This window comes from Saccopteryx bilineata, chromosome 4, assembly GCF_036850765.1.
Source record: "Saccopteryx bilineata isolate mSacBil1 chromosome 4, mSacBil1_pri_phased_curated, whole genome shotgun sequence".
NCBI lineage: Eukaryota > Metazoa > Chordata > Mammalia > Chiroptera > Emballonuridae > Saccopteryx > Saccopteryx bilineata.
In genome coordinates, this window is record NC_089493.1 from 192,808,929 (window position 1) to 192,834,999 (window position 26,071).

The window sequence follows — 26,071 nt, forward strand, 5'->3', positions numbered from 1 at the left end:
GATAACAGCTCCACAAGCCCCAACATTTAGGGCCACCTGGATGCCATGTTGAGAGCCCCGGATGGGACTCACAGATAGTTTTCACTTCTGATATTAGGAGATTCGGTGTGCTGTCCTGGACCTCAATTTTTCTGCCTTAAAAATGGGCCTGGACTAACTCAGCCTTGAGAATACATACTCAGGGAAGCACGTCGCTAGTGTCCCCGTGCCCGCATCGGTGACAGACATCGCTAATCCATCTCAGCACTCACGACCCGAGTCCATTCCCAGCCTTACAGGCCAAATCTGGGCCACAGAAGTGTTTTCTTTGATTTGCATATTGTTTTACTCAAACAAACAAACAAGAAACTAGTTGCTATCATTTTTAAATTGGTGGCTTAAAATATGACCTCAGATTTCTGGTTTTCAGTGATCTGGCTACCCTGGGGCTCCCTGGGCCATGGGCTATGCTGGGGGCTTTCTACCCCTGTTAGATGGGCTCTGGACCTTCCAAATTGCCGCAGGCCTCACCTGGCCCACTGCTCTCATTTCTGGTACCAGCCTAGCCGCGGTAGGCACATTTTCAGCTGGGGGTCATGTTCTTTCAGGGACAGGTGATGCCTGGTTATCTCACATTGGGTGAGAGCAGGTGGTGGTCAGTGCCCAGGTTCACTCATTTACTTGCGACGCTCGAGGTTTCCTGGAATCTTTTTTAGAGGGAAAGGAGTTTCCTGTGTATGTATGAAGAATTACTCCCTGGTGATGAGTTATATATTTTCATTTTCCTGTGTGGGCTTTCCTTACAGCAAGGGCTCAGATTTCTTTTCCTTAAAAGCACAGGTTGAGGCAGATGTTGGAAATCAGGGGTGAGGAGGAGGTCGCTGCCCCTCCCTCTCTCCCTCTCTCCCTCTCTCCCTCTCTTCCTCCCTCCCTCTCTCCCTGCCTCCCTTAGGTCTTGTCTGTGATGTCTCACAGCTGGTAGGCGGGTAAGAAGCCAGGTGGCTCCCTGAGGGACTCTCCTGCACAGCTCAGGTGACCTCTTGGCCTGGAAAAGACCCCCCAGTCTTCTGTGGCTCAGTGGGCCTCTGGTTGCTTAGAGATGATGCTCCCCACTCAAGACTGCAGAGCCAGGCACTGGGGTCCCCGAGATGCCTGATGCCCATTCCTGCCCTTGAGGAGTTCACAGCTTCGAGGGGAAGACACCGAGGCTATTAAAGAGGCGGAGTGGGCTGTGCTGTTTATTCCGTGACTGTGGTCCTCACATGTTAATGATACACATCACGTGCTAGAGGATGACAGAGCAACGTCAGGGGCCGTGGCAGCCATCTTGGAACTGATGGTGGTGGCTCCTCAGAGAAAAGGATGTGCAAGATAGATGAGTTTTAAAGAATTGCCTGGGGCTTCTCTAACTTCCCACTCCAGCTGTATTGTCTCCTTGCTGTTCCAGGAACCTGCCAGATATGCTCCCTGCCTCAGGGCCTTTGCACTTACTATCCTTTCTGTCTAGAACGCTCTTCCCCAGATATCCAGGTAACTTGTCACCTTGCCAGATAAGCCCTCTCTGACTCCCCTCACATCCCATCTAAAATGGCACCCACATGGCGGTCTATCTCCTTAACCTGCTTTATTTTTCTTCCTACTGCCTACCAGCAATGGCATATGCTTGTTTACTTACTGCTTGTCTCCCCCACTGGGATGTAGGCTGGGCGAAGGCAGGGAGTTTCGTGTCTGACCACCGTTGTATTCCTAGCCCCTAGGACCGGGCTTGGTCCGCAGTAGGCCCTCGGAACGGAGGAGCTGGCGGAGGAGAGGCAGGGGGCACAGTGCATGCAAAGGCCCTGGGCTGGGATGGAAGGGGGCTTTATGGAACAGAGTGTTGGTGGGGCCGTGGGATGGGTGGGGCCGGGAATGCACAGACAGGGGCTGGCCAGCCCAAGACAGGTCTCCTGAAGACCCTAGCTGTCTTGGTTTCTTCTGTATAACCTTTTTTACTATAGAACACCTGAAAAGTTCTGAGATGTGCCCAAGTGAAAATGGTCACCGACTCACCTCCCACCCAGCCTAGTGAGGAGAACACTTTGACCCCATTCTCGACGCCTTTTCTTCAGAGGCTTGTATGAAAAATCTCGCCTTTTCATTGGTGGGCCAGACCTTGCTTTCTAAAGCCCACAGCTGGACCCGGCGCTGCGCGCTGGGTAGTAAACTTCCTGCTCAGACCCCGAGGGCTCCGATGGCCGCTCTGCCACGTGCTGATCGGGTGACCTTGAGCTTCGGGAGCCGTGACCCTTAGCAGGAGCTGTCACTCTGCCCCGACACCCGTCCACCCCTTTTCCCTGGCCTGCTTCCTTCTTGTCTTTCCAGACTCGGAGTCACCACCTCTACGCAGTCTGTTCTAAGCCTCGATTTCTTTTTCTGTAAAAATGAGGATGAACCTCGTGTGAGGGGACGGTGAGACCACGTGAGTTAAGATAAGAGGCTGGCTCTGTGAATCTCCCCGCCCTCCGCACGACACCGGGCCCTCTCCAGGCTGGCGCGGTGACTCTCCCCGCCCTCCGCACGACACCGGGGCCCTCGCGGTGACTCTCCCTGCCCTCCGCACGACACCGGGGCGCTCGCGGTGACTCTCCCTGCCCTCTGCACGACACCAGGGCCCTCGCGGTGACTCTCCCTGCCCTCCGCACGACACCGGGGCCCTCTCCAGGCTGGCGTGGTGACTCTCCTTGCCCTCTGCACGACACTGGGGCCCTCGCGGTGACTCTCCCTGCCCTCCTCACAACACCAGGACCCTCTCCAGCTTGTCCGCGATTATACTTTCCCTCCCCTGCAGACCTCTTTAAACCTGACCCTGTCCTCGGCTTGCACCCCCAGGCCTAGCTAGAACTCGGCCTTGACTTTTCAGGGCAGCTGAGGATGTTGTCCAAAAGGTGGTCTCATGGCCCAGAATAAACTGGAACCCGACGGGCAGATGCGGGTGGAGGTCGAGGTCAAGGGACGTCTGTCTGTGTGCCCTGGAAGGCGGCACCGTCCCCAGGCATCTGGCATGGTTGCCTCCCCACCCCCCCACCCCCCCCACCCCCGTGCTCTCCTGTTATACTTAAAAACGCTGGCACCAGTAGTTCCTTCCTTTCAAATCAGTGGAAGGCCGTGCCCTGGCTGGGAGCCACGGGCATGCGAATCCAATCCCCGGAATAGCTCCTGCCGCTCAGCATTTAAATGCCGTCTGTATTTTTATCCGATGATGGGTCACTCCTGAGACCCACCCCCCCGCCATCTCCTGCTCCTCTAAGAATACATTTCCATTTATAGCATCTGTAGTTGGGATGTTGTGTCCCAGTGTGGGGCAGACGGCTGTGGCCCCTTGCCAGTGATTTGGAAACGCTTTGGGGCCCTTGCTGTCCCCCATCCTGTGCTCCCTGTGGCCTTGACAGTGGGCAGCCTGCCTCCCAGCCACGCGCAGGCTCTGACAGCATGACCTTCTGCCCTCTGGGGCAGCATGAGCTCATGGTGCCGTGGCGGGTGGGGGATGGGGGCCCCTGTCCCCCTGTGCTCTGCCGGGGCCTCAGGGCGGCCACACCACACTGGGGGACCCTTCCTCCTTTGCTTGCTCACCAAGCGCCCCTGGCCTGCTGTCACACCAGGCTGTACATGAGCACAGGAGAACAGCTGTGAGCACAGACAGTCCAGACCCCCTGGCCCAGCGTGGAGATTTGGGAAGGCTGCAGAGGGCGAATGTGGGGGGTGACCAGGGTTCGAATCCCGATTCTGCCTCTTGCTGGCTGTGCAAGCTCAGGCCGGCGAGCCCCCGAGTCTGAGTTTCTGCCTTTGTTGCCGGTCCCTCGTGGGCAGCTGGGGTGACTCAGTGGGTTAGGTCAAGGGTGGAAGCAGTGCTTGGTGCCTGGGGTCGGAGCCCAGGAGATTCCAGTCCTTTCCTGTCCCTCTGTTAACTCTGGCGGGCACAGGATGAAGGTCTGGGGAAGTCACTGTGAAGCTGGAAACAACCTGCGACTTACACCCGAGCAGCCCCAGCAGCCACACCTGCTCCCCTGTGCGTGCACACCTCGCACGCCCCGGGCTCTGCCCACTGAACCAGCTCCTCAGCGGGCTCCGAGCAGCCCCAGCAGCCACACCTGCTCCCCTGTGCTTGCACACCTCGCACGCCCTGGGCTCTGCCCGCTGAACCAGCTCTTCAGCAGGCTCCGAGGCCCACGGGCCACACTTCCAGGAAAGCTGCCCCCTTCACCCATTCCACAAGTATTTCTGCGGGCCGGCTAGGAGCCTGGTGCCGTTCTGGGCCTGCGAGATAATGGAGGAACGCAGAGGCAGGAGGGGTCCCTGCCCTCCTGCCCCTTCTCCTCCAGTGGGGGACTCGGCAGGGAGTGGGTGCACAGCGCAGTGCGGTGTCGGGCAGTGGTCTCGGATGCCATGAAGAAAAGGCAGAGAAAGGAGGCTGAGGGCAGTGGTGTTTTATCTGGTGGCCAGGACAGGCCTCTCTGAGTAGGTGACACCTGAATATAGGCCTGAGTGAAGGGAAGGAGCAAGCCATGCCGGTGTCTCGGGGAAGAACGTTCCAGATAGAACAGCGAGGGCAAAGGGCCTGAGCTGGGAGCAAGGAACAGATCGCACTAGAATACAGAGCTGGAAGTCCACGTGTTAATAGGGTGTGTTTTATTGATGGCTATTGTTTCTGATTTTTTTCCAACAGCTTTATTGGGGTATAGTGGACATAAAATAAGCTTGACATAAAGTATACACTTTGAGAAACTTGACATGTGTATACCCCCGAAACCATCATCACAGCCGAGAGAGTGAACAGAGCCATCACCTCCCAGGCTTTCCTCGTGCCCTCCCCTCCACTGTCTCCAGGCAGCTGATGGTCTGCTGTCCCTCTCGACTAGTTTGTACTTTCCGGAATTTTATATAGATGGAGTTATACTGTAGGGAACCCGGTTTGTCTCTCATTCAGACTAATTATTTTGCAAACCATCCGTATTATGGCTCATAGCAATACCCCTTTGCTTTTTTTTTTTTTTTTTTTTTTTTTTTTGTATTTTTCTGAAGCTGGAAACGGGGAGAGACAGTCAGACAGACTCCCGCATGCGCCCGACCGGGATCTACCCGGCACGCCCACCAGGGGCGATGCTCTGCCCACCAGGGGGCGACGCTCTGCCCCTCCGGGGCGTCGCTCTGCCGAGACCAGAGCCACTCTAGCGCCTGGGGCAGAGGCCAAGGAGCCATCCCCAGCGCCCGGGCCATCTTTGCTCCAATGGAGCCTTGGCTGTGGGAGGGGAAGAGAGAGACAGAGAGGAAGGAGGGGGGGATGGAGAAGCAAATGGGCGCTTCTCCTATGTGCCCTGGCCGGGAATCGAACCCGGGTCCCCCGCACGCCAGGCCGACGCTCTACCGCTGAGCCAACCGGCCAGGGCCCCCTTTGCTTTTCATTGCCGAGCAGTAGTCCATGGCAGGGCCACGCCATACATCATCTGTCCGTTTGCCTGTTGACGGGCATTCGGGGTTTTTCCAGTTTGTGGCCATCACAGAGTAAGCCTCCGTGAATATTCATAGACATGTGTTTATATGGGAGTATGCTCTCATTTCTCTCGGGGACATGCTGAGGAGCAGAAAGGCTGGGTCATGAGATAGGTATATGTTTAACTTGTGAAGAATCTGCCTAACTCCCTTTCATTGTAGTTGTACAACTTTTCTTTCCCACCAGCGCTGTCTGAGAGTCCCATTTGCTCTACCTGCTCACCAGCACTCGGTGTGATCAGCCTTTATCACTTTAGCCTTTCTAATAGGTATAGGTCAGCCTTTTTCATCTCTTAGCCCACATAAGCTAATTGCTGAAATTCCGTGGCGTACCAAAAAATACAGCTGTTTTGCCGATCTGACCAAAGAATAGGTATAATTTTGATTCATTCATACTGGATGACTATTGTGTTGGCTGTTGTCTTTTTATTTTTTTTTTGTATTTGACAGTCTAAGGGAAAAGAGGTCAGTGCCCCTGACTAAATGGTTGAGGATTACATGCTTTCAAAGTTCTTGCGGCACACCCGTGTGCCACGGCACACTGGCTGAAAACCGCTGGTATGGAGTAGTATCTCTCTGTGGTTTTAATTTGCATTTCTGCAATGACTTTGATGGTTGCGTCATTTCGTGGGGTCATCGGCCATCAGTAAATCTTTGGTGAACTATCTATTTAGTCTTCTGCCCAGTTTTTCTTTTCTTTTTTTTTTTTTTTTTTTTTTTACAGAGACAGAGAGACAGTCAGAGAGAGGGATAGATGGGAACAGACAGACAGGAACAGAGAGAGATGAGAAGCATCAATCATCAGTTTTTCGTTGCGACACCTTAGTTGTTCACTGACTGCTCTCTCATATGTGCCTTGACTGCGGGCTCTCAGCAGACCGAGTAACCCCTTGCTCAAGCCAGTGACCTTGGGTTCAAGCTGGTGAGCTTTTGCTCAAACCAAATGAGCCCGTGCTCAAGCTGGTGACCTCGGGGTCTTGAACCTGGGTCCTCGGCATCCCAGTTCGACGCTCTATCCACTGCACCACCGCCTGGTCAGGCCTGCCCAGTTTTTCGATGGGTCGTTTTGTTTTCTTTTTTTTTTTTTTACAGAGACAGAGAGAGAGTCAGAGAGAGGGATAGATAGGGACAGACAGACAAGAACGGAGAGAGATGAGAAGCATTAATCATTAGTTTTTCGTTGCGACACCTTGGTTGTTCATTGATTTTCTCATATGTGCCTTGACTGTGGGGCTACAGCAGACAGAGTAACCCCTTGCTCGAGCCAGCGACCTTGGATCCAAGCTGGTGAGCTTTGCTCAAACCAGATGAGCCCACACTCAAGCTGGCGACCTTGGGGTCTCGAACCTGGATCCTCCGCATCCCAGTCCGATGATCTATCCACTGCACCACTGCCTGGTCAGGCTCATTTGTTTTCTTACTGCTGAGTTTTGAGAGTTCTTGATTCCGCATATAAATCTCTTATCAGATGCATAGCTCTCATATATTTCCCCCAGTCTGTTGCTTGTCTTTTCATTCATTTTTTTTTTTTTTTTCATTTTTCTGAAGCTGGAAACAGGGAGAGACAGTCAGACAGACTCCCGCATGCGCCCGACCGGGATCCACCCGGCACGCCCACCATGGGGCGACGCTCTGCCCACCAGGGGGCGATGCTCTGCCCATCCTGGGCGTCGCCATGTTGCGACCAGAGCCACTCTAGCGCCTGAGGCAGAGGCCACAGAGCCATCCCCAGCGCCCGGGCCATCTTTGCTCCAATAGAGCCTTGGCTGCGGGAGGGGAAGAGAGAGACAGAGAGGAAAGTGCGGCGGAGGGGTGGAGAAGCAAATGGGCCCTTCTCCTGTGTGCCCTGGCCGGGAATCGAACCCGGGTCCTCCGCACGCTAGGCCGACGCTCTACCGTTTTCATTCTTTTTAATAGTACCTTTGAAAGAGCAGAAGGTTTTCATCTTGATGAAGCTTTACTTATCAATTTTTTAATGGATCCTGCTTTTAGTGTCTTATTGATAAAAAATTTTAAAAGATTTTTTTTTTTTGCCTAATCTAAGATCACAAAGGTTTTCTCATTTTTCTCTAGAAGATATATAGCGAGTCTTAGAAATCAAGTCCAACTTTGTTTTTAAGAGTCGTTCGGAATCTGAAGCTCAGAATCGACTCGTCAGTTTCTACGGAAGTGCTGGCCCGGACTTGGTCTGAGGTTGAGCTGACTGCAGATCAGTCTCGGGGAGGGATGCCACACCGAGTCTTCTGGCCCATCAACGCAGCATATTTCTCCATTTATTTAGGTCTTTTTAAAATCTCCGTCATCCGTATTTTATAGTTTTCCATATATGGGTCTTGTCCTTTTTTTCTGTCAAATGTATCCCTAAATATTTCATCGTTTTTATGCATCTCCTAAGAATAGTCGAAGTAACCATTTATGTTAGCTCCTGGTTACACCTCCTATTGTTTCTTTCGGAAGAAGCAAGCCGAGGATGTAAATTTATTTTACCCACCCCCACCCCCATTCCCACCCCCACGCATCCATGCACGCACATACATAAAATTGAACAGAACGTGCTGTTCCGCAGTTTGCTTTTTTCCCTTTCTGTATAGAGACTTCCTCGTTCCCCTTTACAACCGTGGCCCCCCGCTGCTTTGCGGATGGGCTGTGGTTCATGAACCAGTCCCCCTGGGTGGACGTTTGGACGGCCTCCAGTCGTTTGCTGTTACAGCTGGTGCTGTGGTCAGTAGCCCCGTGCACATGTCACTGCATATTCTCACCTGGAATTTATCGAATGCCCCTAACGGGCCCAGCCCTGCACAGCCCCACAGGAAAAGATTCAAGTACAAACCTGACCCGTCCCAGCCCAGCCGGAGTGGAAGACCCTGGCAGCCAGCTTGGGGCTGGGCCAGGAATATATATTCTTAGAGCCCAGGGAGGTTGGTTGGGGAGGCTGCCTCAGGTGGGAGGCCTTCTAGAAGTTCAGTGGTCAGATTTATTCCTCCCCCTCTTTGGAAGATTTGGCGGCTTTTGAGGGAAGGCGAGGAGGGGAGAGGGTGGGACTCTGTGGGCAGAGAGGGTATTCTGACATGGGAGGGAGGGGTGACAGGCGGAGGCGGTCGGAGCTGGGAGGCTTCCCTGTAGAGCAGGGGTCTCAAACTTGCGGCCGCCCACTAATTTTGTGCGGCCCGCAGACTAATCAAACTTCGTGGATTAGTCTGCGGGCCAGTCTGCGGCCGCACAAAATTGGTGGGCGGGCTGCAAGTTTGAGACCCCTGCTGTAGAGCGAGCCCTCTACGTGGGCACCGAGGTTTGGGGAGAGAGCCGTAGGTGACGGGCTGGAGGGAGGAAACTGTGCATCTGTTGGTGTGTGCTCCCAGGGTGTCATCGCCCAAACCTGCCAATGCAGGAGGTCGTCCCCCTGCCCCAGGTAGTCCCGTGGCACAGTGGTTAGAAGTGAGTGCCCTGGAGCCAGACTACGAGAGGGAATCCACACGCTTCACCTCGGGCAAGGGACATGGCGAGGGTGGTGGCATGTGCCACACGCAAGCCCTCGCCGTGGGGGCAGCCGCCGCCTGGTGTGATTGCTGCTGTTGTTAATGCTCCTCTAGCCGGGCTGGAGAGGGAGACAGACATTTTCTTCCCTTCCGTGTAACAGAAGGAGTGGTGTGAGCTCATGTTAGCTGTTTGAATGTCAAGGACAGAAGGGGGGGGCAGCAGTGAGAGTGATTCTAAGGCTCATTAGAACCGGTGCCCGTAGGGCTCCATTCTGGTGCGTTCATTTACCTCCGGGGGCTCTCGAGGGGGCGCATACCTGCACACGTGGATACACACGCGTGTGCGTGCACACCCACACACACGTGGTTCTCAGGAAGGTGGAGGAAATGAGCAAGTGAACAAACAAGCACATTTTTCACCTCGTGCCCTGGCACTTGGCTCTGAGGGCTCTGATGGGCTGGCGGGCGGGGCTCACCGGGCTGAAGCGCCAACTGAAAACCCTTCCTGGCTATTTTTGGGACGAATGACCCACCACTTCCAATGACTTGCTCCTAAATGGCGTCTAATTTCATGAAGCCTTGGAAACAGTGACATCACGAGCGCTTGCCTGGTAGCCGCCCACACATGGCGAACCACAGAGTGATCTGAGATTCACCTTCGAGAGCTGGGGCGAAGCGAGGTCCCAAGCAGCAGAAGTTAAAATAGCAAAGCTGAGGCATTCTGCTATGAAAAGAAATGACAGAAGAAACCCATTAGTCAGACATTTCCAGTGGCAGTTCCTAGCTCGGGAACAGGAGAAGACTTATGCCTGTTTATTTTAGGTGAGGTTGTGCGGCCTCCCTCACCCTGTAGGCTCGATGGGATCTGTAAGGCGAGTTCTGTTAGGTCAGTACTATGTGCTCATTGACTTCTGGTGCCCATGTATGTTTTCTCCTAAAGGAACTTGTTGTAGCCTAAAGAATAATGAAGTTAGAGGCACGGATTCAGCACCCTTAAAAAAAAATAGTTGATTGATCGGTTTGAGCGAGAGAGACAGGAACGTCGACCTGATCCTGTACAGGCCCTGACCGGGGACGGAACCGGCACCTTTTGCGTGTCAGGATGATGCTTCTTTAACACCCCCCCCCCAGCTATCCCACCAGAGCTTAGCACAGGGGGTCTCAAACTCGCGGCCCGCCGAACAATTTTGTGCGGCCCGCAGACTAATCCACGAAGTTCAAAATATTTTGGATAAAATTAAGTAAGCCTAGGGGCCTACTTGCATTTTTCATTTCTCTAACATCCTAGCTAGATATTAGCTTAGTTAACAGCAGTTGTGATGCGAACTACAGTTTCTGGTCGTTTTGTGACACTGAAAAGTGTTGCGTAACAGTTGCCTTTTGTAGACATAGTACGGCCCGCCGAAGGGCTGTGATCTTGCTCTGCGGCCCACATGCTGAGTTGAGTTTGAGACCCCTGGCTTAGCACCTTTTTGATGAATCTAGGGACACCTGTACTTACTGTACCTCTGGAGTAAGTCACAAGTCCAGGTTGACATTTTTTTTTTCCCCTGTTGGGTCCTTGGCCCAGTTCTTTCCAAGTAAGCTCTGCCTTCTTGGGCACAGTGCAAAAAGGGAGAGGGAGAGACTGTTTCATCCAGATTCTTGATCTCTATGGAGGGGCGAGATAGAGGTAGAGAGAGAGGAACATCGACCTGTTCCTGCATGTGCCCTGACCGAGGATCGAACTGGCACCCTCTGCGCTTCAGGACGACACTCGGGCCAACTGCGCGATCTGGCCAGGGCCTGGTGTATATGACTTTTCAAGATCACAAGCGACAGCAGGGATTTCACCAGCTTTTTTTTTTTTTACTGGCTTGTTTTGGTTTTAAATACTCTTGAGTTGAATTAGACCTTGAACTGGGCCAGCCAGGCCTCTTCTTGGGGCTTCCGCTTTCTCATCTGCAAAATGAATGGGTTGGCCTTCCCCACCTGGCAGTGGAGAGCGTTGAGAGCAGGAGGCCCTGGGGCGGCGGGAGTGGGGAGTCTTCGAGTTCGGACCTGTCCCAGCGGGTGATAACACTCGGGCCCACTTTGCTCCAGTCCCTGGTCCCGTTCTCCTAGCAGCCAGGCCAGGCTTTCCAAGGTCCAGTTGATGGTTCTCTTGCTTTAATTTAAGCCCATTTTGCCTTTTTTTTTTTTTTTAAAGTGAAATTTTCCAAATAGCCACAAAACCAGAAGAAACCCTGAGGACCTGTCACCCAGCTTCCCCACCATCCATGTCATCCTAATGTTGTCCCTAAGTCCAGCCAAAGGGGCCGGATCTGTGCAGATTCACTCCTGGACACACTCAGGTCAGTTCCCCAAGGGCCTGGATCGGGCAGGCCTGGGCAGCAAGGAGGCCGGGTCCTGCCCTTTGAGAAACTCAGTCTAGTGGGAGGTCGGAGGACGACAGCCCTAAAGAAACCGTGCTTTGGCTCTCTCTGTTCGAGGCCCAGCCATCCCAGTTCCTTAATCGTTCTACCTAAGACGTGTTTTCCACCCGAATGGTGCTGGTTTGTCCCCACATTGTTGAGGGCAGCAAGGACATACAGTAGGCCTGGATTCAGAGCCTTGTGGGGCGCATAGGCGTGCGAGCTTCGCCAAGTGACCAGCCTCTCTGAGCCTCATCTGTAGAATGGGCTAACAATTCCTATCTCTTAGGTTAGCCGAGATACAAGCCGAGATCACTAGATGAGAACCGTGCTGGTCAAGGGCCTAGTGTGAGCCTGGCGTACTCTGTTGATGTGCACAAAGCATCCCTTTCCCCTCCCCCCATGCCCCTTGCCCTTTCTTCCACATTCTTTTGACAGCGAGTGGCCACGTCTAATCTCATCACCACATCACTGCAGTGAGGGGCTGACTAATGTGAGCCAAAGAGGACGGCTCACTTCCTAGTCTGTCACATGCCTGGGTTCTCACCGTCTTCCCTGTGGCCCATTTTCTTAGTGACATTCACTGCTGACTCACTTGTCTTGTGGTCAGCCCTGAACCCAGGGTCTTTTTCAGCTTTCCCTTTACCCTACCACCCCTGCGCAGCTGGATTTTGTGGCGTGGGAATGGGATCGTTATGAGAGGACCTTCTGCTTAGGTGGCCCTAGACAGGGAGCCAAAGGCGTAGATAGACTGGCAGCTTCGTGAGGGCAGGGCCTGCGTCTACCTGGACCAATACCATCCGGAACACTGCTAGTCGGTGCTCAGTAAATATCTGTGGATGAACTGATGTATTTTGAACTGGTCCCTGTCTTCCAGCAGGCTCCTACTCGCTCTGAGGCAGCACCTAACAAAACCTTGAGACTTTCACTTCTCAATAACTGAGCTCTAAACGGATTCCCGCAAGTACAGGACAGTGGGAGGACCGTGGCCTGTGGACCGAGTCTTGGTTTTAAATCCCAGCTTTGCTGACCATAGGCTTGGTGACTTCGAGCAAGTTGTTCTTGGCCAAACCTCTGCTTCTCCCTGGGAAAATGAGATATCAGTGTCTCCCAGGGCTCTTGTGAAAATTAAATTCACACATGCGCGTGAAAGAGCCCAGCACAGCCTGGCAGTGATCTTGGTTTCACGTCATTCATTCTTTCTGGAGCACCTGCCTCCTTTGATTGCCTTGGCTCCCGTAGTTTAGTCCAACTCTAACCTCTTCTCTTAGACCTTTGTTCACCTGACCTTCTGCCCCCGACAAAGACATACTGTACCTAACACCTAACACCAAGTACATACACTCGGCAAACATTTGTTAAGCCAGCCCTTCAAATTCAGATGCCTGCAGGGACCAGGCAAGTTTGAAGAGAGCACAGGCTGTGTGGGATTTTTATATGAAATCCCCCGCCCCATTGAATTTAAAAAATATTTTTAACTTTTTATTTTAAAATAATTTCAGATTTGCAAAAAATAAAAATAAAAATTGACACACAATACAAAAACTTCCTATGTGTCCTTTACCCCGGTCTCTTCAAATGGTCACATCTTATATAACTCAATACCATTATCAAAACCAGGAAGACAGCACCATCCAGTACCATTAGCTAATCTACAGATCTTCCTCAAATTCTGCATGATTTGGTTGTCATGTCTCCGTCTCTTCCAATTTCTGATGGCTCCTTAGTTTTTACTTGCTGTCATGACCTTGCTACTTTTGACCAGCGCTGGCCAGTCATTTTGTAACATGACCCTCCGTGTGGATTTGTCCGTTGTTTTCTTGTGGTTTGTTTGAGGTTGTGCGTCTGGGGCAGGATCTCCACAGGTGTGACTGTGTGCCCTCCCCAGAACGTCATATCAGGAGGCACATGACACGTCTGCTTACCAGTGACCCTGGTCACTTGGTGATGATGATGTCTGCCACGCCCCTCCCACTGTAAAGTTATACTTTTTCCTTTTGCAGTTAACAAGGATTTTATGGGGAGGTCCTTTGAAGGTATGTAAATGTCCTGTTCCTCGTCAGATTTCTGATTTATTCGATTTCTTTATATCTAAATAGATTCTGGGCTTCCTATTTTATCCAGTGGGTTATAATCTCTTATTATGATTATTGACTTTAGTGTTTACACTGCCCTTTCTTCGGCCAGTGGGAGCCCCTCTTGGCTGCTTGTCTTTTCAGTGTGTCCGCATCATTCTCTGAACACTTCTTGCTTTCTGACATAAGCTGAGGCTTCAAATGCTTCTTGTATTTTCCCTGCCCAACCCCAGAATTAGCCATTTCTCTAAGAAGCTGATTTTTGTGTGTGTATGTGGGGGGGAAGACGGAGACAGAGAGGGGGCAGACAGACAGGAAGGGAGAGAGATGAGAAGCATCGATTCTTCGTGGCGGCACCTTAGCTGTTCATTGATTGCTTTCTCATCTGTGCCTTGACACGGGGGGCTATAGCAGAGCAAATGACCCCTTGCTCAAGCCAGCGACCTTGGGCTCAAGCCAGCGATCATGGGGTTGTGTCTATGATCCCGTGCTCAAGCCAGTGACCTTGGCTTAAGCTGGTGAGCCCGCGCCCCGCCGGTGACCTCGGGGTTTTGAACCTGGGTCTTCTGTGTCCCAGGCCGGCACTTTTATCCACTGCGCTACCACCTGGTCAGGCTGTGTTTTTTTTTTTTTGTTGTTGTTGTTTTCAAATAATAATATGTAAAATCCAAGGTTTCAGTCCCAGATGCACCCATTACTATCTGGCTGTCACAGTTCCTGTGTCACTCTCTAAGGAACGAGCTGGGAACTACTGTATGTATATGTGATGTGTATACATCCACGTGGACATTTCTGTATCATGTTTGTTGAGAATCATGAGTTCTTCACAGCGATTCCTCCGTCTCCATGCTAACACTACAGGGTTTATTCTGCGTTTTCCTCCGTGTGCTCTTCCCCTGACAGCCCTGGCCCCCACCATCATCACTGTATTCACTTATTTAATCAGTTCCCCTGTATAACAACCTCCCGTCTCTCCCTCCTCACCCTTACCCGGCTCTGATACTCTGCCCTGGGCCCCTCCCACCTCATCACCCTAAACAGCCTCTGACTTCCCATAAAACTCCCAGTTTTGAAATGATGGTTCATGTGTTTTTTTAAACTGTGAGGCCCAATTTCTGCCTATGGGCCCTGGATGATGGTGAATGGTATTCAGTGGACCAGGAAGCTGGATCGTAAGCCCCTCCCACCTCCCCAGGGACCTTTCCCTCTGTTCCGAAGCCTAGTACCCTGTGCAAGTGAACCAAACTTCTGGCCTACCGGGATGAACCCTTCTTTTGGTCTCTGCTTTTGCTGCTCTCACTATGTGGGCTGTTCTTTGCGCCCACCTTCCTCCCATCCTCCTGCTCTGCTCAGAGATCACCTCCATGGCCCTGGCTGGTGGCTTGGTTGATAGAGCATCAGCCGGCGTATGGACGTCTTGGGTTTGATTCCTGGTCAGGGCACACAGGAGAAGCAAAGATCTGCTTCTCTCCCCACCCAGCTCCGCTTCTTTCCCTCTTCCCCTCCTGCAGCCAGTGGCTCAATTGGTTCAATCATGGCCCCAGGCGCTGAGAATAGCTTGGTTGGTCCAAGTGCGCCATCCTTAGGTGCTAAAGATAGCTCAGTACATGAGCATCGGCCCCAGACAGGGTTGCCAGGTATATCCCGGTCAGGGTGCATGTGGGAGTCTGCCTCACGATCTCCCCTCCTCTCACCTAAACAAACAAAGAAACACAGAGATCACCTCCCGTAGGAAGCCTCCTGGATTTCCCCAGGTGCCCTGTCTGGGCTCTCTAGCGCCTCCAGCTGGCCCCATGATGGAGCATTCCTGCATTCTTCTTCCATTTCCTTTGTCTCTGCTGCTAAACCACAGGCATGCAGGGCCTGATTTTTATCTCCATGTCCCAAGTGCCTAAAACAGGGCCCAGCACATAGTAAGTGCTCATAAATGTTACTCAAATAGCAGTGTCAGTAATGGTAACAGCAGTACTCAAATAGCGCTTCCCGGGCGCCAGGCCAGTTCTAAGTGCTTTATGTGCTCAAATGCATCTGGTCCTAACCCTTGTCTGTGAGATATTACCATCGGTGCCCCATTTTACAGACGGTGGAACTGAGGCCTAGGTAGGGTAAGTAAGTGACGTGCCCCAGGTCATACAGTGAGGGACTGAGTCACATTTGAGCCCGCGCAGGCTGACGCTGCAGTCACCGCTCTTACCTCTTATGTGCCTCCCGCATAAAGGGGTTAGCACTTTCAGAATAAGGGAGGTGAGTAGTTACGGGTGGTTGAGTCACATGGTCCCCCCACACTCACTCCCAGCCCCAGTTTCTAGTGCCCTTAGGGGCCCAAGCACCTGGCTGAGCAGGCAGGAGAGAAAGTGCTACCTGTTAACTTGGCGGGCTGCAGGAGCTGTTTCTCCCCTGAGGTCTTAGGAAACCAGCACAGGTCACGTGTCATTAGAGTGAGCACATAGGAGTCAAGTGTCAGATCTTACACAAGACTTCTAAATCATTGCATCGGGGCAGCACTGTGCCAGCTGTTTCCCAATCACTGAAGGGGAGCCACACGCCAGCCCGTCACCCACAGGGCCAGAGTAGTGGCTCTGTACCAAGCCGGGCTCTAACCAGAGAGCCTGGGAACATTGCGCGTGGACTTACAGCTCCATTGGTAGAACCCTGTGTGGGAGCTGTCTGCTCGGGGTCAGGTGCAGGGGAGGAAGCTAAGTGCGTGAGGAGCCTCCGCTGTAAACACTCAGGGTCAAATCTGCCAGACGCTTATGTCCCTTACTTAACTCCGTAGCCTGGCGGGTCTGGTAATAATAGCCCCATTTTTACAGATGAGGGAACGGAGACTCAGAGAGGTGAAGTTATCTGCCTAAAGTCACACAGACAGGAAGAAGACCAGCCAAGATTGGCACCCAAGGCGATCTGATTCGGGGCCTTAACGTTTTAAACAGATGGCCAGATTTAAACCCATGGAGTCTGTCCGAGTTCCAAACCCCAAATCCTTCCACCACACCCCACAACCCCTGTCTACTGTGATGGGATCCCTATGAAAGAAAGGCATCGCTCTGTGCCTGGGGTGGAAGCCATCGGGAGCGGGTGCTGAGACAGCGGGTCCCGGGCAGGGTGGTCACCTCGTGCCTTGGCGTTGAGAAGAATCTCTAGGAAGCAGGGAGCGGGAACCGGAGGGCAAGGAGGAGAACTGACGCCGTAGCACTCAGGAAAGACTGCGTTTCCCTGTGTCCTTCAGCGTCAGAGAAGCCTGACGTGGGCTCAGTTCATTCCACAAATGGCTGTGGAGTGCCTACTATGTGCCAGGCCCATGCTAGGGTCTGGGGACGTGGCAGGGGGCGGGGATGAAACCTCACCAGGTTCCTGCCCTCATGGGGGTGACACTCCGATGGGAAAAGACCAACCAAGAAACATCACCAACTGTCGGCCAGGGCCCCCTCGGGTGCTAATAAGTGTGACGAGGAAGAGTGATGAGGGTCGAGGCAGTGTGGGGAGCGGGCCGCTTGACGGAACTGGTTCTGGAAAGAGCCACGGCTTGCTGAGCCATGTGGCATGCCAGCCAAGCCACGTCCCCTGCTGCCCGAGACCAGCCCTCTGTGCCCACCTCACCCCTGTCCCCGTTGCTCTCTGCAGGTTTGACATCTACAGGAAGGTGCCCAAGGACCTTACGCAGCCGACGTACACCGGGGCCATTAGTAAGTAGCCCCTTGACCCCCTCCCTGACGCCGCCCCGGTGCCCACTCCCCGGGCAGAACTGCTGGGCCAGGGAGGGCCGGAGAGACGGGAGGAGGGAAGGAGCGACAGGCGTCTCGGCAGACCCTTCCTGTTCTCCCTGGTTTCTCCTCCGTCCTCACCCTGACCTGTGAGGTGCAGGCGGCATCTATCGCTGGAAGGAGACACCGGAGACCGTGAATAGCAGCTGCCCTTGGAGATGACACGGGGGCTCAGGGGTCAGCAGGAGACTTTCCTCTTCAGACCTTTCAAACCCTTTGCATTTTTGACATAAGCATGCTTTTCAACCATTTAAAAAAAAATTAGAAATCTCCCCCAGATTATGGGTTCTAAATGCCATTCTTCAATAAGAGAACCCGGGGCACCTTAGAGAAATGGCTGCTTTCAGGGCTGGGCAGGAAGGGTCCCAGCTAAGCCCGGGATGCCTTGTGTGCCCCGAACGCAGAGCAGAGCGGAGCCCCGAGAGAACAGAGGGTGGGGCGCGTCAGCGGGACACGGGAGCCACCCTGGCCCACAGCTGGGGCCGTCTGATTGCACATACACGAGGGCATTATCGGCTTAGCACCCAAACAGTTAAGAAAAGGCCCAGGAGTTCATGCTGATCTAAATCAATGGGGGAGAAGGGGCGACTCTTCCTTACAGAAGAATTCCTAATAATATCTATGAATATGTCCCCATCCGGGAGTGAGAGCTTAATTCTCTTCTTTTAGAGTGTGAGTTGGACTTAGTGACTCGCTTTTATTTAATTTAATTTAATTTTATGTTTTTATTTTTTTGAGAGAGAGAGGCAGGATAAGAGAGAGATAAGAAGCAGCAACTCTGTTGTGTCACTTTAGTTGTTTATTGATTGCTTCTCATATGTGCCTTGATGGGGGGCTCAAGCCAGCAACCTTGATATCATGTTGATGATCCTGAGCTCAAGCTGGCGACCTCAGGGTTTCACACCTGGGTCCTCAGCGTCCCAGGCTGATGCTCTGTCCAGTGCACCACCACCACCGGTCAGGCGTGACTCACTTTTAAAGAGGTGAGGATGGAAAGGAAATAGTCACTAGACTCGGCACACCTGGACCAGCAAGCACCCTCACTGAGGGACGAAGGTCAGCATCAGCCAGTGAGACGTCCTGTGGACATCACGCACCCCTGGTAGGAAGCGATGGGAAGGGCACCCGACTTCCCGGGGTCTTCCCCAGAAACACACGACCCGGTCTCATCAGGAGAAAGCAGCAGACAGCTCCGGACCGGGGGAACGTTCTGCAGGACACCTGCCAAGCACTCTTCAAACGTGGCAAGGTCTCAAAAACCAAGGAAAGGCTGAGGAAGTGTCACAGATTCGAGGCTGAGGACACCTGGTGACCAAGTGGGGTGGGGCCCTGGGTCAGTTCCTGGGACAGAAGGGGGGCCTTCGTGGGGGAGCTGGTGATCTGAACACGTCCGTAGCTGACTCAGTAATAGGATTATACAGTGCTAACCTCTCCCTTTGACAAATCTACCAGATTTAACATCAAGGGAAGCTGGGACAAGCGTGTGTTGGGAACTTTCTGTACCATCTTTCTATCTATCATCGCCCCGCAATACAAAGTTTATGTAGGAAAAATAAGAACAGAGCAAAAGAACCATGCAAGAAGCAGGAATGATTTCACCTCATTTTCCGGAGGAGGAAATGGGCTCAGAGAGGCAGAGCGACTCGCCTGGCGTCTCACAGCTCATAAAAGATAGAGGGGGACTGGGACTCAGTGGGCCTCCCTGCACCGCTGGCCTCCCCAGTGCTTGGTGTATGGGAGGGAGTTTCCCCGTGGACTGTGCCCTGGGGTCCGGTGCTCAGGTTGGGGTCCGCTGTGGCCTCCCAGGGCAGGCTATTGTCAGCTAAGGCAGTGGTCCCCAACCTTTTCTGGGTCACGGACCAGTTTAATGTCAGAAAATATTTTCACGGACTGGCCTTTAGGGTGGGACGGATAAATGTATCACGTGACCGAGACAAGCGTCAAGAGTGAGTCTCTTAGACGGATGTAACAGAGGGAATCTGGTCATTTTTTTAAAATAATATCGTTTAGACTTAAATATAAATAAAATGGAAATAATGTAAGTTATTTATTCTTTCTCTGCGGACTGGACTGGTACCGGTCCGTGGTTCAGAGGTTGGGGACCACTAAGCTAAGGGAATGACCTCAGGGGTCCCCCCACTGCCGGGCCAGGCAGCAGGATGTCTGCGTCGCGGGCTCTGGGGTTCGGCAGAGCTGGGCCCATTCTCCCTCTTAGCAGCTGGGTGACCTTGGGCTAGCCACGTCCCCTCTCTGAGTCTCTGTTTCCTGAGCTGGGGCTTAAAGGACTTCACGGCCTGTCAAGTGTTGGGAACGTGCTAAGTCCTCAGGGCATGGAGGACCCTCTCCTTATCACCATCCTCCTGGAGCCCGAGGCCTGTGAGGGTCTGTGGCCACAGAAGCTGTGACACTTTCTGCCTTGGTCCCCAGGAAAGGCTACCCAGGGGACATGAGAGGAAAGGGGCTTATCCATCTACCCGATCAATTATTTTATGAATCTGGGCCCAAAACTTCAATCAGGCCTGTCCCCTTCCTACCAGCAGCTGACACCTCAAACCTCTTCTCAGCTCCTGTGGTCTCTCCCGTGTCAGGATGTTTAAATATCGGGTGTGTATTCTTCTAGAATTTTTTTTTAATTTTTTTTATTTATTCATTTTAGAGAGGAGAGGGAGAGACAGAGAGAGAGAGAGAGAGAGAGAGAGAGAAAGAGAGAGAGAAGGGGGGAGGAGCTGGAAGCATCAACTCCCATATGTGCCTTGACCAGGCAAGCCCAGGGTTTTGAACCGGTGACCTCAGCATTTCCAGGTCGACGCTTTTATCCACTGCGCCACCACAGGTCAGGCCTCTTCTAGAATTTTTTTTTTTTTTTTTTTCATTTTTCTGAAGCTGGAAACAGGGAGAGACAGTCAGACAGACTCCCGCATGCGCCCGACCGGGATCCACCCGGCACGCCCACCAGGGGCGACGCTCTGCCCACCAGGGGGCGACGCTCTGCCCATCCTGGGCGTCGCCATATTGCGACCAGAGCCACTCTAGCGCCTGGGGCAGAGGCCACAGAGCCATCCCCAGCGCCCGGGCCATCTTTGCTCCAATGGAGCCTCGGCTGCGGGAGGGGAAGAGAGAGACAGAGAGGAAGGAGGGGGGGGTGGAGAAGCAAATGGGTGCTTCTCCTGTGTGCCCTGGCCGGGAATCGAACCCGGGTCCTCCGCACGCTAGGCCGATGCTCTACCGCTGAGCCAACCGGCCAGGGCCTCTTCTAGAATTTTTTAAAAGGACAGTTGGGCCTTGATCTGCGTGTATCATTGTCCTCGGCCCAGACGGGCGCATCTGTGCCCAGCCACCTCCTGGCCTTTCTTCCAGCTGACTTGTCCTGGACGCCTCCATGCCAGCACCTGATTGGCCACCATGCTCCTCTTTCCAGCTGCGTCATACCTGGGTGACCCACTGTTTAGGTAACCAGCCTGCCGAGGGTGGACACAGTGCTGATTCCAATGTGCTGCCTCTGCAGACACCTTGTCCATAGCCCTTTGTGTCCTTGCACGGTGACTCCTGTAAGGTAACTTTCCTACCAGAGGAATTACTGGGTCCAGGGGCCTGTGTGTTGGAACGTTAGAGGGAACTGCCACACGGACCTCCATCCTGCGGTCCCAGCCACAGGGTGCCCAGCCGCGATTCCCGAGCACGAGAGGAAAGGCGTGAGGCCTGGGGAGCCACCCTTAGCTGCCACTTAATGAGCGAATATTATTAGCCAGGCCCTGGGGCCAGGCACTGTGCCCAGGCAGGGACCACACTGACGAATGGGCTGGGGTCTCTGTCCTGGAAGGGCACGGCCGAGCGGGCACAGACACACACCACCTCCTTACATCGTGATACGTGCTGTTAGTACGTAAAGACGCCAGCACGGGTGCGGCAGACTCGCGGGTCGGGATTGAATTTTGCCCCCTCCACTTGAGTGGTCACATGGCCTTGGACAAAGTCAGTGACTTCCCAGCGTCTCAGGTCTTGGGTCCAGTGCCCCCTTTGCTGGCTGCACCAGGGTGCCCACTCGCCAGCATTCTCCTGGGGTCGCGCCCCACTGCCCAGTGCCTGAGTCGGTCTCAGAAGAAGTCTGGAGTCGGAGACTTAGCGTCTTGCCCAAAGGTGGATTGAAAGACCCCCGTGGAGCCTTCAGTATCTGACGGCCTTTCTGGCCGACCTACCTCCCACCAGGCCTTCGCGATTTACATTAATTCATTCAAAGGTGTATTTCATATCCCCTCTGGGCCAGGCACCATGCCAGACCCTGAGGCCGCAGCGATGCTGAGACACCGTCTCCATCCTCCCAGTCTGGGGACGGGGCAGGAGCAGGCACCGAGTTCGAGTGATTGGGGCTGTTGGACACTTGGGTTTCAGCCGAGCAGACTCCGTGCTCGTGGCATCCACCTGCCACACTGACCAGGCTCCCTCAGAGCCTTGAACGAAGCAGACAGGTTGAAGAAAGGCCTTGCCGGCCCATCTCTGCGCCTCGGCTTTGGACAGAGGGAGAACCCAGGGGCCCGTTTTGCAGGCTTGAGGCAAGGAAGGTGCTAGGAGACCTGGGTAGACCTTGGTCAGCACTAACCTTCAAAAGTGCCTGATTGTTTTGGGCTCGTTCATCACGTCACATCACCGCAGTCTGCAGGTGAGAAGGGGAGGGAGGGACATGAGCCAGGAAAGCTGGGCTGTTCCTGCGAAGGAATTTGCTTAGCAGCTGGAGGAGGCATTTGCAATTCACTTCTAGGCCATAGAAACAAACAAACCTGGGTACTCTGCGTACAGGGCTGTGGCACCTGCTTAGCCGCAGATGGCTGAGCAAGCAGAGCATGGCCGGAGGGGCGGTACCTTCCGCTGCTGTGTGCTGAGAGGAGAAGAGGATTTATCCGTCTGCACTCACATGACCCTGCAGGACACTGGGCCGACACGGTGGCACCTCAGGGCAGGAGTGGGAAAGAGACTCGCCCAGTAGGTACCTTTTGATGCAGCCTGAGTCCTTTCTCATTGCACGCCTGAATGACCTCTGACCCCCCCCCCCAAATAAAGCCCTTTCATGCTTTTTCGGTTTGGAAGAATTGGGGAGCAATTCTGGTGTCCCCCACGTCTTGGTATGGTTTTGGAAGCTTTGGGGGGGGGACTCTGGGAATGTCCCTGGGCCCTTCGCTCGGAGCCTGAGCTCTGGGGGTTCCTTTTCTTCAGGGATTGGCTCTGGAACGCACAGGTTCCAGTCGCGTCCCTTCCCAGTGTGACCCCGGGGCCTGTCTCTTCCTTTCTCTGAGCTTCCACTCCTGCCTGCCTCCTTAGCATGGGCTCCTGCCCCATCCAGTGGTGGTCTGCAGTGACCAGGTGTCCGTTAGTGCTCCCATGGCCGGGCACAGAGCAGGTGCCCAACAAACGCACGTTTCTCTTCCCCACAGCTTCCAAACCACACCAAGACATGGGGGATACTGGAGTTACTCCCCAATTCTTTCTCACCCAGAATGCATCTGTCACTATTCATTTTAAGATAGAGAGATAGGGTCCTCTGTCGAGGTCATGGGTTTGATCCCCGGTTAGGGCATGTACGAGAAGCCACCAACCAGTGCACAACTAAGTGGAGCAACTAAGTGGAACAAGGAGTTGATACTTCTTTCCCTTCCTCTCTCCCTCTCTCCCTCTCTCTCAAATCAGTGGACAAATTAAAGAAAAAAAAAAAGGTAGGTAGGTAGTGATGCTAACAACACTACTGCTGATGAAGAGGGTGGGGTCGCTGGGTCCAGTGTCCATCTTGATGGCTCAGCCGGTCCGGGTGCCCGCTGTCAAGAATGCAGTGGAATCAGCAAGTGGGGCCGGGAGCTTCTTCTCTCTCTGCAGGAAATGCAGGGTGAACCCCATTGTCGTATCACGTCATCTCCGTGATGAAAGTCCTAATAAATGAGCCAGTTATGAGCCAGTTGTCGAGCCATTATTACCTGCCAGGCACGATTTCTATCCCAGTCCCTGTGGCGTGGACATCCTCAGAGCTGCCCCACAAGGCACGTGCTACTACTGTGGCCGTTTACAGATGGGGAAACTGAGGCAGGGGGAGGTTAAGTAACCTAACCTCTATGTCCAGGGACACCGCATGTGAGCCCTTGCCCGCTACGTGGCTCTGTGATGAGCCCAGCTGAGGCGGGTGCAGCCTCTGTTCAGTGCTCTGGAGGCTGACTCCCTGCCTTACACAGCAGCTACTATTTCCCCTGGGCCTAGCCCCAGGCTGAGCACTGGAGCTGTGGAGCTTTTTCCCTCTGGGATATCAGTCTGGTAAGAGAAACCGCCGGGGATAACCATTAAGAGGCGGGAGGTGTTCACAGAGAGGCTGGAAACAGAGAGGGGACAGTAACCGACTCCACTTCTGGGGATGAGGTGAGCGTCCCAGCAGAAGGGACCCTTGGGCTGGGCCTCGGCCGGGAAGGATGAGTGAGTGAGAGGTCACTACACAGAGCAGGTGACTGTGGAGGAGGAGGGAAGATGGGATGGTCGCTCCAGGCAGAAGAGCAGAAGTGAGACACCTGGTTAGGGAACAGCATGTGGCTCGTGTGGCCCCATGTGGCTGGGTGGCTGGATATTGGGGGCGTGTCAGGGGATGGGCCTGCAGATGAGTTGAGGGCCAGAGCTCGGGGTACTTGTTATGTCCTGCCCCAGGGAGTGACTCCAATGGGGCCACAAATGCCAACATTGCCAGAGACCTGGCAGACAAGGTCCATCTGAGTGAAATGGGCTGACCCTGGGGCTCTGTTCCACTCTCTGAGTTTCAGACTAGGACCATTGCTCACTCCATAAAGAACAGTCCCTTCTCTTGAAGCACAGAGCTCACTGTCCTCATTTTTTTACTTTTGATGGGGATATGGGCCAGTGTTGATGGTACCACAGTGGATGGTGATACACGGCCACAGACACACGCCTCGGCATCAGGGAGGCAGGAGGGAGTGGTGGGGCTTGTGGCAAACCAGTGACCTGAGACCCCATATGGGTACAAGGGATTGAGTCTGAAATCTGGACGTGTACAGGAAATCCAGGTTGGTCAGTGCCGACTCCGTATTTTAACCTATGTACCACCCGAGCCAAACAGAACACATTTGTGGGTCACCACTTGGCTACTTCTATTTTTGACTGACCTCTGTGTTAAAGAGCTTTTGTGGAAGAAAGCTGGGCTGGCCCTTCGGAAGGGTCTGCCTGTTGAGGGGGGGTTGGTCCACACCGGAGGGTCAGACCAGTATCTGTCTATGTTTCTGAGAGCCGGGCTGCTTCATGTTGAGACCAAGAGTAGGAAGGGGCTTTGGAGGCTGTACAGGGGGCTTCTTCCTGGGGGGGGGAGAGGGACCAGCCTCCCCTGGCACTGCCCTGCCCTGCCCTCCACCTCACTGTGCGACTCTGTTGTTTCTTCCAGTCTCTATTTGCTGCTGCCTCTTCATCCTCTTCCTCTTCCTCTCGGAGCTCACTGGATTCATAACAACAGAAGTGTAAGTGACCCCCCTCCCTCCCCACGGGGCATTCCAGAGCTTTCCCAGATGAGAAGAGGGGGGAGGGGCCTTAAAAGGGAGAGAAGCCTCAGAACCTTCCAGCTCCCTTTCCAAACCTGTGGCATCGCCGCTCCTCAGATTCTTAAAAGGATTTTAAAGTGAGAGCAAAAGCAAGGAGGATATTTGGGTTCCATTCTGTGTGTGTGTGGGGGGGGGCTCCCCAGATGGACAGAACTCGCTTGCTCTCTTTTTGTCCCTTTGTTTGGCCAGGGGGCTTTTTTTTCGCTCTGACTCATCCCAGGGTCATTTGATGTGGAAGCTGGAAATGTTCAGAGAAACAGCTCCGCTTCCTACCCGAGGGGGCGAGGCCGCTGACATCAGAGCCCGGCCCCCTCATCTAAGCCCCCTGCCCTGTTCTCAGGCCCACACTCGGTGAGGAACTGGTGTGGGCTTCCTGGCAGCAGCTGACGCATTGTGAATCCATCTCCGATTCCTAGCAAGGGTCCTGGGCGGCGTGTAACACAGATGCCATTGGAATGACTTAGTCACAGCCTCAGCGGGTGCCCCTCTGAGACGGAGTTAGACCCGGGCGCTTCCTGCCCTGGGCTGTGGGCTTTGGGCTGCCAGGCCTCTCTGTTTCCATGTTTACAACCTAGAAAGGCGTCACGGGGCCAGGAAAGCCCTGGCCACTCACTCCCCTGTTCAACACTGGAATTTTCTTTTTTACTCATGGAATTTCATGGTTTCCCTTGTTTCCCTTTCGGCCACAAGACAATAGGAGACTGGAAACCTAGCAGCATCCCTGGGAGGTAGTTGTCACCTTTTACAGGTGAGGAAACTGAGGCTCACAGAGGCAGGGAACTAGCCCATAGTCCTGAAGTTAGATGGCGGCTCCTGAGGCCGGCCGGCTCCTGAGGCCCCTGAACTTGTTTCTGGGTGTAGTTTCCGGCCCTTCGCTGGTGAGAGAGGGTTTGCGTTCCCTGTCCCGCTGATGGCTTTGTTGTTTCTTTTTAAACCTGATGGCACCGAGGCCCAGGGGTCCTCACAGAGTGGTGGAAAATGCATTGGACAAGGCACCGGGAGACCCAGGCCCGGGTCTCTGCTTAGTTACCGCTTTGCTGTGTGATCTTGGACAAGTTACCGAACCTCTCTGAGTCTCAACATCGCTGGCAAAATAGGAACAGTGGATCAGAGTCACACTCCCTTCCAGGTCTGGCGAGGCAGATTTGCTTTCTGAGATATGACCCCCCCCTCCCCTTGAGCAGGCAGGTGTCAGAGAAAGGACTTGTGGCCCCCTTCACACCCAGGCCCTAATGGGGGGTGATGACCTATTCGAGTCAAGTGTCTTTCCATCTGTGCACATTTGGG

The 26,071-nt window shown here is 53.7% G+C and overlaps 1 protein-coding gene across 1 annotated transcript in view; it reads left to right on the forward strand.

Annotated features, from left to right (window-relative positions):
* ERGIC1 (endoplasmic reticulum-golgi intermediate compartment 1) overlaps positions 1 to 26,071 on the forward strand; it is a 97,162-nt gene that overhangs the window by 34,110 nt on the left and 36,981 nt on the right. The window contains exons 2-3 of the mRNA XM_066273293.1: positions 17,074 to 17,135; positions 24,631 to 24,703. Coding sequence (XP_066129390.1) covers positions 17,074 to 17,135; positions 24,631 to 24,703 — 135 coding nt within the window. The remainder of the gene's footprint in view (positions 1 to 17,073; positions 17,136 to 24,630; positions 24,704 to 26,071) is intronic.